This window comes from Capricornis sumatraensis, chromosome 7 (genome assembly GCF_032405125.1).
Source record: "Capricornis sumatraensis isolate serow.1 chromosome 7, serow.2, whole genome shotgun sequence".
NCBI lineage: Eukaryota > Metazoa > Chordata > Mammalia > Artiodactyla > Bovidae > Capricornis > Capricornis sumatraensis.
In genome coordinates this window covers 13,446,216-13,462,718 of record NC_091075.1, presented here as the reverse complement: position 1 = coordinate 13,462,718, position 16,503 = coordinate 13,446,216, and the positions used below count along the sequence as shown (strand labels likewise).

The 16,503-nt window shown below is 38.8% G+C and overlaps 1 protein-coding gene across 2 annotated transcripts in view; it reads right to left on the bottom strand.

The window, feature by feature from the left end:
- LOC138082057 (bifunctional heparan sulfate N-deacetylase/N-sulfotransferase 4) overlaps positions 1–16,503 on the bottom strand; it is a 281,384-nt gene that overhangs the window by 103,362 nt on the left and 161,519 nt on the right. For both annotated transcript variants that reach the window (XM_068975277.1, XM_068975278.1), the window contains exons 4-5: positions 10,906–11,091; positions 8,879–9,007 (exon numbers count right to left, since the gene is read on the bottom strand). In XM_068975277.1, the coding sequence (XP_068831378.1) occupies positions 8,879–9,007; positions 10,906–11,091 (315 nt within the window). The remainder of the gene's footprint in view (positions 1–8,878; positions 9,008–10,905; positions 11,092–16,503) is intronic.

The window sequence follows — 16,503 nt, the reverse complement described above, 5'->3', positions numbered from 1 at the left end:
ATCTAAAAAAAAAAAAAAAAAAAAAACAGGAGAAAGTTGTCTGAATGCTAAGTGGACAGATGCTTAGCTATTCTTTTGAAATGCCATTCAAACAGTTTTCAAGTCATTTAATTTTCAATTTTTTACATTAATCTGGGCAAAACAAGTTGGTATCTAAGGAAATCAAGAAACCCCAATTCTTGCAGTTTGCTGAATCAAAAGATCCAATGTGCAATAATAACAGGAGTTTATATATGAGTCAAGATGTAAAAATATATTCCAATTTCCATCTTCTGCTTTGTGGTGTATTAGAAAATAATGACATTTTAAAATGTGTTAAACTATGAGAGCAGCATGGCAGCTAGAATCAAATTGAAATTAAAAAAAACCATTGAACATGCATAAAGACAAATATTAGAGACTTTTGAGCACAGAATATATACAGGTCTGTTCTAGAGAAGGGCAACACAAAATAACGTGAATTCCTAAAGTGGAAGCCAGGCAGGGAAAGCAGCTACGATAGTCTTGGTGTGGTTCATGCCTTTTTGACTGCAGACCAGAGCTGTGGAAGTTATAAACCAGGAAAAACAAAACACAAACAAACAAGTAGATAGAACTTTTCAAGGATATTTAATCCAGTCCCATTCCTCAAGGCAATAAGAAAGAACTCTATAGCTATTGATTCTATTTTAAAGTACTCTAGAGAGGGAAATTCCAGGATATTCCCTCATATACCTTCCCAGCTTCTATTATCCTCATAGGATATGTACATACAAATGAAACCAGAAACTATTCGATCCGTTCAAATGATCTGCTAAATCTGGCAGTAATATTTCTTTCAGGATACTGATGATAGAAATTTCTTCCTCTTCTACTTCCTTCAATACATCTACCACTGAATATCTTCTCATTTTATATAATTTTTTAATTCTTATGCTATTGTTTTTGTTTAGTTATTAAGTTGTGTTCGACAATTTGTGACCCCACAGACTGTAGCCTGCCAGGCTCCTCTGTCAGTGGGATTTCCCAGACAAGAATATTGGAGTAGGTTGCCATTTCCTTCTCCAGGGGATTTTCCTGATTCAGGGATCAAACCCATATCTCTTGCATTAGCAGGAGGATTCTTCACCACTGAAACACCAGCTGCTGCTGCTGCTGCTGCTGCTGCTAAGTCACCTCAGTCGTGTCCGACTCTGTGCGACCCCATAGACGGCAGCCCACCAGGCTCCGCCATCCCTGGGATTCTCCAGGCAAGAACACTGGAATGTGTTGCCATTTCCTTCTCCACTGAAACACCAGGGAAACCCTTAATTCTTATTGATGTGTTTCACTAAGTTGTGTCCAATTCTCTACAACCTCATGGACTGGAGCACACCAGGCTTCCCTGGCCTTCACTATCTCCCTGAGTTTGCTCAAACTCACGTCCATTGAGTCAATGATGCTATCCAAGCATCTCAGCCTCTGTTGCTCCCCTCTTCTCCTACCATCAGCCCTTCCCAGAATCAGGGTCTTCTCCAAATAGTCAACTCTTTGCATCAGGTGGCCAAAGTATTGGAGCTTCAGCTTCAGCATAAGTCCTTCCAGTGAATATTCAGGGTTGATTATTAATTCTTTTACATGTTGATAAATTATCATTTCCTTTTTCCTCTGACCCTATTATAACTAAATATGTAGTGCTGGTTTGTAATGTAAAATTAAATCTACTTCATATATTTTATGTTTTATAATGAAAAATATATACCTATGTCTAACTGGATAAGAACAGCATTACACAGTTTTAGCATCAGATGAGATATTAAAAGTAATAGACTTGATATTCCTACAAATTTTTTGTTTATATAGCTTCAATGACAAGAAACCAGATATGTCATGAGGCAGTCCATACAATTTACTGGCAGATTTAATCTATATTTATATAATATTTATACTTAAATAATGCTGGAATTTATGCACTATTTTCTTTGAAAGTAATTTTGGGGCTTTTTATTATTGCCTGTTAAATTTCATCTTGCTAGATTTGGTCTGCTACTTCACTGTGCTATGTATACTAGATATTAACATTATCATCTGATGTATTTACCATCACTGCCACCACTGTATCACACTATCTTATCCTTATCCATCCATTCGTTAATATACTGAAAACCCAACACTAAGGACAAAAATCTATGGATCATTTACAAATCCTCAGAGAAAATCACTATGCAAGAGAGATGCCACAATATAAGATATTTATAGTATTTCCAGGATGTGAAAGTATAGGTCATCATTGAAAAATGAAATAAAGTGAGATTGGTCTTAAATCTTTAGAGTTTATACTAACACTATGATCACTTATCCTACTTATAAGCCCCAAAGACATTGGTTTTCCATGTTCAAAATCAATTGAAACAGTAGGTAGGAGAAGTGATCATCTTTCTCTATGATTTCATGGATGTTGATGCTTTCCACTGAAATCATATCTCCCTAAGGGACTCTGATACATAAAAAAAATTCAGTCATAGAACTCTCCTTTGGGAACAGGCTCTGTGAGGATATAGTCTTTAGAGACAGCATATTAATAACTCATGTTGAAAACATACCTTCACATCAATAAATTTATAGGCTTTTTTTCTTCAGCATGGTTTTGATGAAAAAGAATAAGGAGATACTTTTTAATCTGACAAAGAATTAAGTGAAATTAGAGAAAAAGGAGAGACCAGAGGAGAAGAATGGATATCAGTATTACTTTTTTTTGTTTTCTTCTTTCCTCATTTTCCTTCCAGAAGGCTCCTTCTTTGCCAGTCTTGCTGAAAACACCTAACTTAAAATAGCCATTAATCAAGCAGTCTCAGTACTTATTTTCTGGATGTCAGTGAAGGACTATTGATCAGAGCAGATCAACTCTCAGTTCAGTTCAGTACTCATTCACGTCCAACTCTTTGTGACCCATTGACTGCAGCACCCCAGGCCTCCCTGTCCATCACCAACTCCCAGAGCCTACTCAAACTCATGTCCATCAGGTCGGTGATAAAATCCAACCATCTTATCCTCTGTTGTCCCCTTCTCCTCCAGCCTTCAAATTTCCCAGCAACAGGGTCTTTTCAAATGAGTCAGTTCTTCACATCAGGTGGCAAAAGTATTGGAGCTTGGAGCTTCAGCTTCAGCATCAGTCCTTCCAATGAATATTCAGGATTGATTTCCTTTAGGATGGACAGGTTGGATCTCCTTGCAGTCCAAGAGACTCTTAAGGGTCTTCTCCAATACCACAGTTCAAAAGCATCAATTTTTCAGCACTCAGCTTTCTTTACAGTCCAACTCTCACATCCATACATGACTACTGGTAAAACCATAGCTTTGACTAGATGGAACTTTGTCAGCAAAGCAATGCCTCTAGGAAAGCTGAGTGGAGAAGAATTGATGCTTTTGAACTGTGGTGTTGGAGAAGATTCTTGAGAGTCCCTTGGACTGCAAGGAGATCTAGCCAGTCCATCCTAAAGGAGATCAGTCCTGGGTGTTCATTGGAAGGACTGATACTGAAGCTGAAACTCCAATACTTTGGCCACCTGATGCGAAGAGTTGACTCATTTGAAAAGACCCCGATGCTGGGAAAGATTGAGGGCAGGAAGAGAAGGGGATGACGGAGGATGAGATGGTTGGATGGCATCACCGACACAATAGACATGGATTTGGGTGGACTCCGGGAGTTGGTGATGGACAGGGAGGCCTGGCCTGCTGCGGTTCATGGGATCGCAAAGAGTCAGACACAACTGAGCGACTGAACTGAACTGAACTGAGGTTGGCCATAGTTTTTCTTCCAAGGAGCAAGCGTCTTTCAAATTCATGGCTGCAGTCACCATCTGCAGTGATTTGGAGCCCGAAAAAATAAAGTCTGTCACTGTTTCCCCATTGATTTGCCATCAAGTGATGGGACCAGATGCCATGATCTTAGTTTTCTGAATGCTGAGTTTTAAGCCAACTTTTTCACTCTCTTCTTTCATTTTCATCAAGAGGCTCATTAGTGCTTCTTTGCTTGTTGCCATAAGGGTGGTGTCATTTGCATATCTGCAATTATTGATATTTCTTCAGGCAACCTTGATTCCAGCTTGTGCTTCATCCAGCTCGGCATTTCACATGATGTACTCTGCATATACGTTAAATAAGCAGGGTGACAATATACAGCCTTGACGTAGTCCTTTCCCAATTTGGAGCCAGTCTGTTGTTCCATGTCCAGTTCTAACTGTTGCTTCTTGACCTGCATACAGATTTCTCAAGAGGCAGGTCAGGTGGTCTGGCATTCCCATCTCTTGAAGAATGTTCCAAAGTTTGTTGTGATCCACACAAAGGCTTGGCATAGTCAATAAAGCAGAAATAGATGTTTTTCTGGAACTCTCTTGCTTTTTTGATGATCCAGCGGATGTTGGCAATTTGATCTCTGGTTCCTCTGCCTTTTCTAAAACCAGCTTGAACATCAGGAAGTTCACAGTTCACGTACTGCTGAAGCCTGGCTTGGAGAACTTTGAGCATTACTTTACTAGCATGTGAGATGAGTGCAACTGCGCAGTAGTCTGAGCATTCTTTGGCATTGCCTCTCTTTGGGATTGGAATGAAAACTGACCTTTTCCAGTCCTGCGGCCACTGCTGAGTTTTCCAAATTTGCTGGCATATTGAGTGCAGTACTTTCATAGCATTGTCTTTTAGGATTTGAAATAGCTCAGCTGGAATTCCATCACCTCCTCTAACTTTGTTTGTAGTGATGCTTTCTAAGGCCCACTTGACTTCACATTCCAGGATGTTTGGCTCTAGGTGAGTAATCACACCACCATGGTAATCTGGGTCATGAAGTTCTTTTTTGTGTAGTTCTCTGTATTCTTGCCACCTCTTCTTAATATTTTCTGCTTCTGTTAGGTCCATACCATTTCTGTCCTTTATTGTGCTCATCTTTGCATGCAATGCATCACTTCTGGTGCCTCTCTATTCGTAACAGGACACAGCTACAAAACCCTCCAAGCTTACAGTATCTTTACTTCATTCATCACTTCCTTCCCTCTTCCTTTGTTTCCCATTTTGTTTCACTCCCTTCCTGTCTGTTCCCATCTTAATTTCCTCATTTGGTGTGATGGTTAATTTTGCACCAACTTGACTGGACCACAAGTTACTCAGCTCAAACATTATTCTGGGTGTGTCCATGAGAATGCTTTTGGATGAGATTAACAACCAAATTGGTTAACTGAGTGAAGCAGATAAGGTGGATGGATCTGATCTAATCTGCTGAAGGCCAAATAGAATGAAAAGTCTCACTCTTTTGTGAATAAAAAGGAATTTCTTCTGCCCCATTGCCTTTGAACTGATCACTGTTTTGTTTTGTTTTGTTTTTTTTCTTTGGAGGGAATGATGCTGAAGCTGAAACTCCAGTACTTTGGCCACCTCATGTGAAGAGTTGACTCATTGGAAAAGACTCTGATGCTGGGAGGGATTGGGGGCAGGAGGAGAAGGGGACGACCGAGGATGGGATGGCTGGATGGCATCACGGACTCGATGGACATGAGTCTGAGTGAACTCTGGGAGATGGTGATGGACAGGGAGGCCTGGCGTGCTGCGATTCATGGGGTCGCAAAGAGTCGGACACGACTGAGCGACTGAACTGAACTGAAAAACCTGAAGTGGTGAATATCAGTAACAATCAGACCTTGGGCTAGAGGTTCAAGGGAGGGAATCATCAAGCTCACTTTTAAGTCTCAGTGAGCTTGAATTAAACACATAGAAAATGGAATATCCGAAAGGAATACTTTTGAGGAACACTGAAGATTGTATAGTTTATAAGTTTGTCTTACAGGAGAGCAAACAAATTCTGAGAAATAGAATTTCTTACTAAAATCGTAGAGCATCCAAGCTATTCCCTAGTTTAGTGGAACCCCAACAAAAAAGACAGTTCTGTTTTGTTTTTAATAGTCTTGCCGTTTGAAGAAGTTTGTTGATTACTCATACTCAGATAAAACACTCATTCCCCATACTCAAAGTCCTTCAAGCTAGGCTTCAGCAGTACATGAACTAAGAACGTTCAGATGTATGAAACACAGAGAAACCAGAGATCAAATTACCAACATTCATTGCATCATAGAGAAAGCAAGAGAATTTCAGAGAAAAACATCTACTACTGCTTCACTGACTATGCTAAAGCCTCTGATTGTGTGGATCACAACAAACTGGAAAATTCTTAAAGAGATGGGAACATCAGACCACCTTACCTGCCTCCTGAGAAACATGTATGTGGGTCAAGAAGCAACAGTTTGACTTGGACATGGAACAACTGTTTCCAAATTGGGAAAAGAGTATATCAAGGCTGTATATTGTCACCTTGCTTATTTAATTTCTATGCAGAGTACATCATGTGAAATGCCAGGCTGGATGACTCACAATCTGGAATCAAATTTGCCAGGAGAAACATCAACAACCTCAGATATTCAGATGATACCACTTTTAACAGCAGAAAGTGACAAAAAACTAAAGAAGCTCTTGATGTGGATGAAAGAGCAGGGTGAAAAAGCTGGCTAAAAACTTAAAACATTCAAAAAGAAAGATCATGGCACCTGGCCCAATCATACATGGCAAACAGAAGAAGAAAAAGTGGAAGTATGCTCCAAAATCACAGCATACAGTGACAGCAGTCATGAAATTAAAAGATGCATGCTCCTTGGAAGGAAAGCTGTGGCAAATCTAGATAGGGAATTAAAAAGCAGAGACATCACTTTGTCCACAAAGGTCCGTCTAGTCAAAGCTGTGGTGGTTCCAGTAGTCATATACGGATGTGAGAGTTGGACCATAAAGAAGGCTGAGTGCCAAAGGATTGATGCTTCTGAACTGTGTTGTTAGAGACGATTCTTCAGAGTCCCTTGGACTGCAAGGCAATCAAACCAGTCAATCCTAAAGGAAATCAACCCTAAATGTTCATTGGAAGGACAGATGCTGAAGTTGAAGCTCTAATACTTTGGTCACCTGATGGGAAGAGCTGACTCATTAGAAAAGATCCTGTTTCTGAGAAACATTGAAGGGTATAGAGGAGGGAAACAGATAGCATCACCAACTCAACAGACGTGAATCTGAGCAGACTCTGGTAGATGGTAAAGAACAGGGAAGCCTGGAGTGCTGTAGTCTATGGGGTCTCAAAGAGTCAGATACAACTTAGTGATTGAATAACAACAAGCATTTTTGCCCCCATTTGCCCCTGGTGGCTCAGGGGTTAAAGCATCTGCCCGGAATGTGGGAGGCCTGGGTTCGATCCCTGGGTCGGGAAGATCCCCTGGAGAAGGAAATGGCAACCCACTTCAGTACTCTTGCCTGGAGAATCCCATGGAGGGAGGAGCCTGGTAGGCTACAGTCCATGGGGTTGCAAAGAGTCGGACACGACTGAGTGACTTCACTTTCACTTTCAATCCAATTTATGAGTTTTCACCTATACACAACGTAGGTTTTTATTTCCTTTCTTCATGGATTACAAGTAGCATATATATTATCTAAATTTATTTAAACATACCTGGAGCTTCACCAGAGACACCTGAACCATAGTTTTGTTTAAAGCATGAATTATTTTCTCTCAGTATGAAAATTTCTTACCAAAACAAGTTAGACATAGCATACAACTCACTATTTCACATTGTCTTGTGTGCAGTGGGATGTAAAAAAAAGAACATGCCTCTCTAAAACCTCAGAAATGGAATCCTTAAGGGAAAAAATTGAAAAAGCTGAAGTAATTGCAACATTATCTAGTGACAATATATTCCCATATTGCTATAATTTTCCACACATAACTGGAAATAAAATTGAAAAACTGTAAACAATCAAAGGGTACAATGAAAAGGGACAAATTTTCTAGCTTTGATTCCAAATAAAATTAATGAATATTAAAAAAAAAAAGCACCTCAGATGACCCTAGTATTTAAAGATAATGCTTAGTGAAGTATTTTCATGTAGAAGGAAATGGCAACCCACTCCAGTATTCCTGCCTGGAGAATTATATGGGCAGAGGAGCTTGGAGTGCTACAGTCCATGGGCTGACAAAGTGTCGGACATAACTGAGGAACTAACACACACACTGGGTATTTTCAATGCAGCTCTTCATTGTGATCATTTTTAGAGATGGCAATATGTATGTCTACTGACAGACATCCTACTACTTGAGCTAGAAGCAGATTCAACTTACAGACAAAATACACACCACCGTATTGTGAACATTTTTGGCTGTACTCAGTCATGTCTGACTCTTTGTGACCCCGTGGACTGTAGCCCGCCAGGTTCCTCTGTCCACAGAATTTTCCTGGCAATAATACAGGAGTGGGTTGCCATTTCCTTCTCCTGAGTTTCTTTGAGAACCAGAGATCAAACTCACTTGAACCAGTATCTCTTGCTAGACAACTGTATATATGTCTTTACTATCATTCAAGTATAAGAGCCAACACTGAGATATTATCTTACATTTAATTGTTAGAGTCAACACATGGATCTTCACAAATCTGTGCTTTTCTGGATTGACCTTTATTAAGGGAATTTTTTAGGGCTTCCTTGGTGGTGCAGAGGTTAAAGCGTCTGCCTGCAATGTGAGAGACCTGGGTTCAATCCCTGGGTTGGGAAGATCCCCTGGAGAAGGAAATGGCAACCCACTCCAGTATTCTTGCCTGGAGAATCCCATGGACGGAGGAGCTTGGTGGGCTACAGTCCACGGGTCGCAAAGAGTCGGACACGACTAAGTGACTTCACTTTCTTTCACTTTCTTTTCAAGGGAATTTAGTAATTTGGAGATGTAGTCTAATTTCTCTCTAGTATTTACCATCTACTCTTGTGAGAAGGTTGACAACGGAAACAAAATGAAACATATATTTGAAAGGTCTGATGTTATCGTGAAAAGCATATATAGGATACTTACTGGGTTTAGAAGGATTGTGAGGAAAAGTTCACCTCCTCTGATACTTTTATCCAATTCTTGGGGGCCTCCTGGATACTCTTTGTAGAAAATAGTGTGTGTGAACAACCCACAGGTCTGTCGAGGGAGGACCTGAGGAAAAAGAAAAAGCAGCATATTGACATGACTTAATTAAAAGTTCCATTGCTGTGTCATGACTTCAAAGTCTGCATATTATCATTCCTATTGGAGTTTCCCAGTGGATAAAGCCAAAATCTTACTGTAATCAAGAGTTGACACTGGTGTAATAATGTAAATATTAAGAGAGCTGCCCAATCAAAGTCATAGGGCATATACGTTACAACATTTTCATTCATGCCTGTAAATTTCACCTACCAGGTGAGTTATATTACAGAACTGGTTAAAAAAAAAAAAGGCTTCTTAGGATTAATTTAATTCAAATATAGAGACTCTCCAAGGTTACATTTTTCATGGTATTAGACTGCTTTTTCCCTTGATCTGGAAATACAGTTTACATGTACTTAAATCTCAGAGTCCTCAGGCTCTGAGATTCAAAAAAATGAGTTTTCATCAGCCTCACCACTCTGTTTTGTTTTTACTACTCTGAATTAAAGTTTTAATCCCATTAATAGTCAAAGTATCTAATGATTGCTTCCGGCATGTCTTGTGGTTAATTCTGTTGTAACTCAGAATGTTCAACAGAGAAAGCAAATAGGTAATTTTATTCCAAAAACTTTTTATTGAATAATAAACTACTTATAATCTAATGGGGTTGAGGACATGTATTCAATTGCATGGAATAACTATTTATTCCTTGCTTAATTTTCATAATAGCTTTTATTAAAACCAAAGTAAATGAAACTACATAGTGCTGACTTAAAGGAATGTTTCTATTTAATAATATATCAAATGGTCACACTACTACTCAATTAAGGAAAAACTGCTTTCACTCTGATCTGCATTTATATCAGGGTAAAACTTTTAATATCTGCTGGATTTCTGTGGACATCAATACCTTTAGTTGAATTTTAAATAGATCCATTAAATCTGAGGCTTCTTTAGGTCCTCTAGTACCAATTTATAATTAAAAAATTAAAGTTTTATGATTAATGAATGTTAAGCATTATCTCTATTAACATGTGTACGGTTACTTTTTCTTTGGTTTTAGATACTTATTGGGTAGAAAGATAGATAGGCAGATGATTCTAGCAGTAACCTGAATAATGGGTTGAAAAGGTGTAAATATTTAAAGGAGGGAGAACAGTTGTAAACCTTGCCTATGATCTTGGCAACCAGTGATGAGAACATGACCTAAGGCACTGGATGTGGGGATGGATGTTTAAAGATGAGCTATTTTATCACAAAGCAAAACAAGACAATTTTTTTTCATTCTCATGAATAATTATAAATTCCCATCTGATATACTTTTGGTTTTATTTTCATTTACAGGAACATATGCATCATCCTTCCATCAAATTATTATTTTACAGTTAATATATTTGAAAATAAAATATATTCCTTCATTTTTATAATATGCTAGGAAGAAAACAATGAAAAACTGCTATCCTAAGATATTCTTCAGTGTCTGAAACTGAAAATAAACTGAGTGGATAAATTTAGCTCTTGGATACTATTTGTTAGATTCTGTCTGTTGATAGTGTAGTGATTTGAGAGGTGTTTTCTTGATTTATGAACCTACATTTTGCCTAGAAAACTCTAAATAGAACCAGCCAAACAAATGGACCTAGAGAAATTCCCCAGAAGTATAAGGTCCCTAGAAAAATCCAGAAACTGCAGGGGATGACCTACATGAAACCTGCTTCCAACATTTTGAGCTTGTCTCGAATTTGCCAAAACTACCCCACAGCTTAAAAAGCAAGTCTATAGCCAAGCAGTGTATTAATGTGTGACCATCATGGTGTACAAAGGATTTATGATATTCATGTAAAAATTTTTTGGAAGTTAGATTTTGTCTTCATTCCACATGTAGGTACTGAGAGCCTTTGATACACACAATAATACATACTCACCATGATGCTATTGTGAATGAAGCCCTTTCGGTATCGTGCAGGTTTCAAATGTGGATACTCTTCAGTGCTGGTGACCTGAATACCCCAGACCTTCTTCCAAGCTGCATACAGCTGAATATGAACTGGGTAGACCCCTGAGTGATGTGGTGCCACTGCATAGCCCATGTTGATAGGTATTCCATGTTCCTAAAAGAAAGCCAGAATAACATCATATGCCATGTGGTCAGTTGAATTTAATTAAAATCATTTCCACAAATACCTATTTAGGATATATTGAAAATTCTGAAAGAGATGGGAATACCAGACCACCTAACCTGCCTCTTGAGAAATCTGTATGCAGGTCAAGAAGCAACAGTTAAAAAAAAAAAAATGTTTAAAAAAAAAAAAAAAGAAGCAACAGTTAGAACTGGACATGGAACAACAGACTGGTTCCAAATAGGAAAAGGAGTACGTCAGGGCTGTATATTTTCACCCTGCTCATTTAACTTCTATGCAGAGCACATCATGAGAAACACGGGACTGGAAGAAACACAAGCTGGAATCAAGATTGCTGGGAGAAATATCAATAACCTCAGATATGCAGATGACACCACCCTTATGGCAGAAAGTGAAGAGGAGCTAAAAAGCCTCTTGATGAAAGTGAAAGAGCAGAGTGAAAAAGTTGGCTTAAAGCTCAACATTCAGAAAATGAAGATCATGGCATCTGGTCCCATCACTTCATGGCAAATAGATGGGGAAACAGTAGAAACAGTGTCAGACTTTATTTTTTTGGGCTCCAAAATCACTGCAGATGGTGACTGCAGCCATGAAATTAAAAGACGCTTACTCCTTGGATGAAAAGGTATGACCAACCTAGATAGTATATTCAAGAGCAGAGACATTACTTTGCCGACTAAGGTCCGCCTAGTCAAGGCTATGGTTTTTCCAGTGGTCATGTATGGATGTGAGAGTTGGACAGTGAAGAAGGCTGAGTGCCGAAGAATTGATGCTTTTGGACTGTGGTGTTGGAGAAGACTCTTGAGGGTCCCTTGGACTGCAAGGAGATTCAACCAGTCCATTCTGAAGGAGATCAGCCCTGGGATTTCTTTGGAAGGAATGATGCTAAAGCTGACGCTCCAGTACTTTGGCCACCTCATGCGAAGAGTTGACTCATTGGAAAAGACTCTGATGCTGGGAGGGATTAGGGGCAGGAGGAGAAGGGGACGACCCAGGATGAGATGGCTGGATGGCATCCTGGACTCGATGGACGTGAGTCTGAGTGAACTCCGGGAGATGGTGATGGACAGGGAGGTCTGGCGTGCTGCGATTCATGGGGTCACAAAGAGTCGGACATGACTGAGCAACTGAACTGAACTGATGCAAAGGATGAAATACATAAAAACTAATAGGATGGCATTTTGTCCTTCAGTAACTCATGATCTTATGATAATCATAGTAAATTTGTTGGGCATGTTGTTCAGTCATGTCTGACTATTTGCAAACCCCTGAACTGTACCCTGCCGAACTTCTCTCTCCATGGAATTTTCCAGGCAGGAATATTGGAGTAGGTTGCCATTTCCTACTCCAGTGGATCTTCCTGACCCAAGGACTGAAACTGCATCTCCTGAATTAGCAGATGGGTTCTCTGTCAGCTGGGAAGCTAAGATTAATTCTGAATTTTGAATACAGAAAGTTTGGGAGGAAGATAGCAAAAAGAAATGGCCTCTACTCAGAAAAGAACAACAACAAAAAAATGGCACATGTGTAAGTTGCCCAACTAAGAGATGGTATAGCACAATGTAGGGTGTATGTGTCTATGATGTTGAAGACAACCAAAAAGGTAAGTATGTACAATAATGTGATGAGCTTTTACTGTTAACATCAGGGACTGGGAATTAATGTATTTGAATGGCACAGACAAGGAAGCTCTGTGATCATGGAGGGTCGTGACTGCTCTATGTCTTAGGAAGCAGGATATAGTGACAACATGCGAAGATGAACCAGAAGATGTAAATCAAGCCTGTGCTTTAGAAAGCTATTGCAATGGTACAGTTTAGAGGGGATGTGAGGACCTAACCTAGATTGTTGGTGGTCAGATTAAAAGCGTATGAAAAAACGCCATACGAGAGTCAGTGATGTTGTGGATACAGTGGGTAAAGGAAAAGTGAAGATTGGTTTTGGAAATTAGCAGCTCAATTTATTTTTATAAAACCTGCTGTTTACTATGAGATGCTTGTCTTGGATAAACAGTGAACTCTAAAGGAAAAGAAGGATACATTTAAAACAATAATATGAGAAAATTGTAGATGGATGGTATTACATTGAAAACTACATGATATCGACCTGTAGTCTTCTAATTTCTGTTTCTTTGTATTTCTCCCTTTAAATGCTTATCTGCTTTATAAAGATGCCTTGAAGGGTTGAATCTCATCAATTGAGGGTATAAATGACAGTAATCAGTAATACATGAAGGCTGACTGAATAAAAAAACAGAACACAAAAAAAGTGTTGACTTGACAATTGCCACATATATTTTCTATTATATGATAGACAGAACAGGGAAAGAATTCAGTGTGGCATAATAAGCAAGCAGTGAATGGATCATGTGTCTATAATGCCTAAGTCAACACCACATTCAGTTCAGAAGATAGGCCCTAAAGATTTTGCAAGTCTCCTTCATTCTTCCTTTCACAGTCTGGCCCTCACTGTACAGCCAGATTCACCTCTCTTTCACTAGGAGTATGTGTTTTCTAATATCTATTACAATAAATGGCTCCGTAGAAAAACTGAATTATGAAATCAATGCTGTAAAATGAGCTGGAGTCTTTGGCTAGGTACCGGGGAAAATTCATTTCTTTGTGCACGCAGAAGAAAAATACTTCTTCCAGGAGCTTATGTTTTCAATATAAAGTAAGGTTGGCAAAGTCTAGTTATAAAACTACTAGGAAACTACCAGAAGGAAAAGGTAACTACTTTTATGCTGACACTCACTGGGGAACATGTACTGGGAAAAGCCTTAGATCTCTCTGGTTAGTTCCATGTTGCTCAGTGAATGGTCCCAAAGCCTTCTGAGGTTCAGTATCATACAGCAGTCAAAACGTGAATGCACTGGGTATGACATACAGATAAACTTTCTCATGAGACAAGTCTAAGATCAAGTGTGTTCAAATCTCTCTGCCTGGTAAATAGGAGTTGTGTGACTGGTGCTGAGAAAAGCAGGTCTGATTTACAAAAAGAGGGGATGACAACCTGTTACATTCTTATTATTCTTTCAAGTGATTCATACGGTTTTGTATTAGTCTTGTTCCATGATTAAAAGAATAACAAAGTCAACAGGGCATGAATTCTAACATCTTCACCAATCACTAGTCCTCATTTTTATCACTTCTAGTAGCACAGCTGGTAAAGACTCCTCCTGGGACACAGGAGACCCTGGTTCAGTTCCTGTGTTGGGAAGATCTGATGGAGAAGGGGTAGGCTACTCACTCCAGTATTCTTGGGCTTCCTTTGTGGCTCAGCTGGTAAAGAATCCGCCTGCAATGCGGTAGACCTGGATTTGATTCCTGGGTTGGGAAGATCCCTTGGAGAAGGGAAAGGCTACCCACACCAGTATTCTTCCATGGACTGGAAGGATTCCAGAAGAATTCCATGAAGAATTCCAGAAGAATTCCATGGACTGTATAGTCCATGTGGTCACAAAGAGTCGGACACAACTGAGCAACTTTCACTTTCACTTCAATACTTTATTCCAAATTTTGGACTCAGAACACTAGATAAGTATGTGAATCTTCTAGAAGCAATGAGATAGAAAATTAAATCATGAAAGAATTGAAATATTAAACAAATGTATCTCTTCAGAAAAAAACAACAACAACAGACATTTCACTTTTGACAGGTAGTAAAATGAATTGTAGAACTTTCATGAAAAAAATCAGAAGGTAAAAAGCAATTGATTTGGTGAGTAGGAAGGAAGGGACAGTAAAAGGATTTTATTATATCTATTGATTTCTGGGGGCTTAATGTTCTACTGCTCATAAAGTCATCTTATCACACTGACAACTGGAGTTCAATCAAAATAGTAAATCACACTAGATAATTATGGGTTTATACTTTTTCCATCTAAATGATAACACAAAATGAAAAGTAATTCCCTAGTAACTCTTTTTTTCTGTTATCAAGGGGCTTGCTGTAGAAACCTTCATTCTTTACTGTCTAGAGCTTAATACATACTTCACAGTGACTTGGTCAACTAAAAAGTGAACTAAATATATTTTCACAAGATCACAAAAAATTAAAAATTTGAAATATTTTTCTAATATGAATATAGGAAACATTTGAGATTACAAAATTAGAAATACAAATGACAGAGTAAATTATTTTATTATTAAAACCATGTCTTTTAAAGGCTCTAGTAGTTCTATGATGTCATAAATGACATGACATCACAAATAATGATGGGGAGCCTAACTTGATCTAATTTTCCATTTATGTTAAATTCCCAGTTGACTTGAAAACGAGATAATGGGATAATTTATAGACCATTAAAAAAGAGGGTTATCAGTTTTCAAAAACTAGAATAAAATAAAATATATTTAGCACCAAATACCTAACAGTAATTGACATGATCTTATTTAACTTTTCATTAGTCCTTCCTACTGATCATATCTGCTTGTAACTGCTTAGTATCTGATATTTATGAAGTTTTTTTACATTCGTGTCTAGCATTACCCTCATAATTTCCCTGTAAGGTAGCCTGGATGTTATTATCACATATGGAAACCGCAGCTCAGGGAAGGCAAATAACCTGCTCGTGTTTACAACTGTCAGAGCTAGAACTGTACCCAAGTCCTCTAAACTCATTGCTTCTGCTTTTCTACTCAGTTACTACTACTGTGACCCTCTCTCCCCACTCCCAGGTAATGCCTAGAAGCACTTTACTGACAATAGGGAACTGAGTTTAATATAAATATATTTCTGAATCAGAACTCCTACCACTGTTTTTACTTGGAAGGGTTATAAAGCAAAATTATACACTTTCCAAACTCTGCAGCTATCATTTTTGATGCAAACAAGTTTCAGTCAACCAGAAGTACTTAGAAAAGATGTCAGAAGGCAGTAGGTGGACAGATGCTAAAACCTGGCAGCTCCTGGCTCCTGTTGCTGGTATGGAAGATCCTTTCTGAAGCAGAATTTGGTGCCCATTTGCAGGGGAGCAGTGACAACTTACACTTCTGTCAGAGCTCCAGTAGCAACTTTAGAATCGATTGCTCCCCTAGGGAGCCAGTTCTCTCTGGCTCTGCAAGTCCCAGAGGAGGAGTGCAGCCTAGAATCTGCTCCATCAGCCTTTCCAAAGTTTTGGAAGTACTTGAATCTTGAATCGCTGAATAAAAACTCTCTTTGTTTAAAAAAGCTCCAAATGGCTTCTGCGTCTGTCATGGAAATCTGACTGATACAGGTGGTCTTTCCCCTTTCTAATAAATAGAAAAGGTTTAAGGGGTTCAGGTGAGATGTCAGTGGCTTGAATTCTAGGAAAACCGAGGAGAGAGTTTGCTAAAGTACTGCATGGTTTATCTTTAAGAAAATTCATTAATACATGAGAAACATTTATTTGTCTAGCTG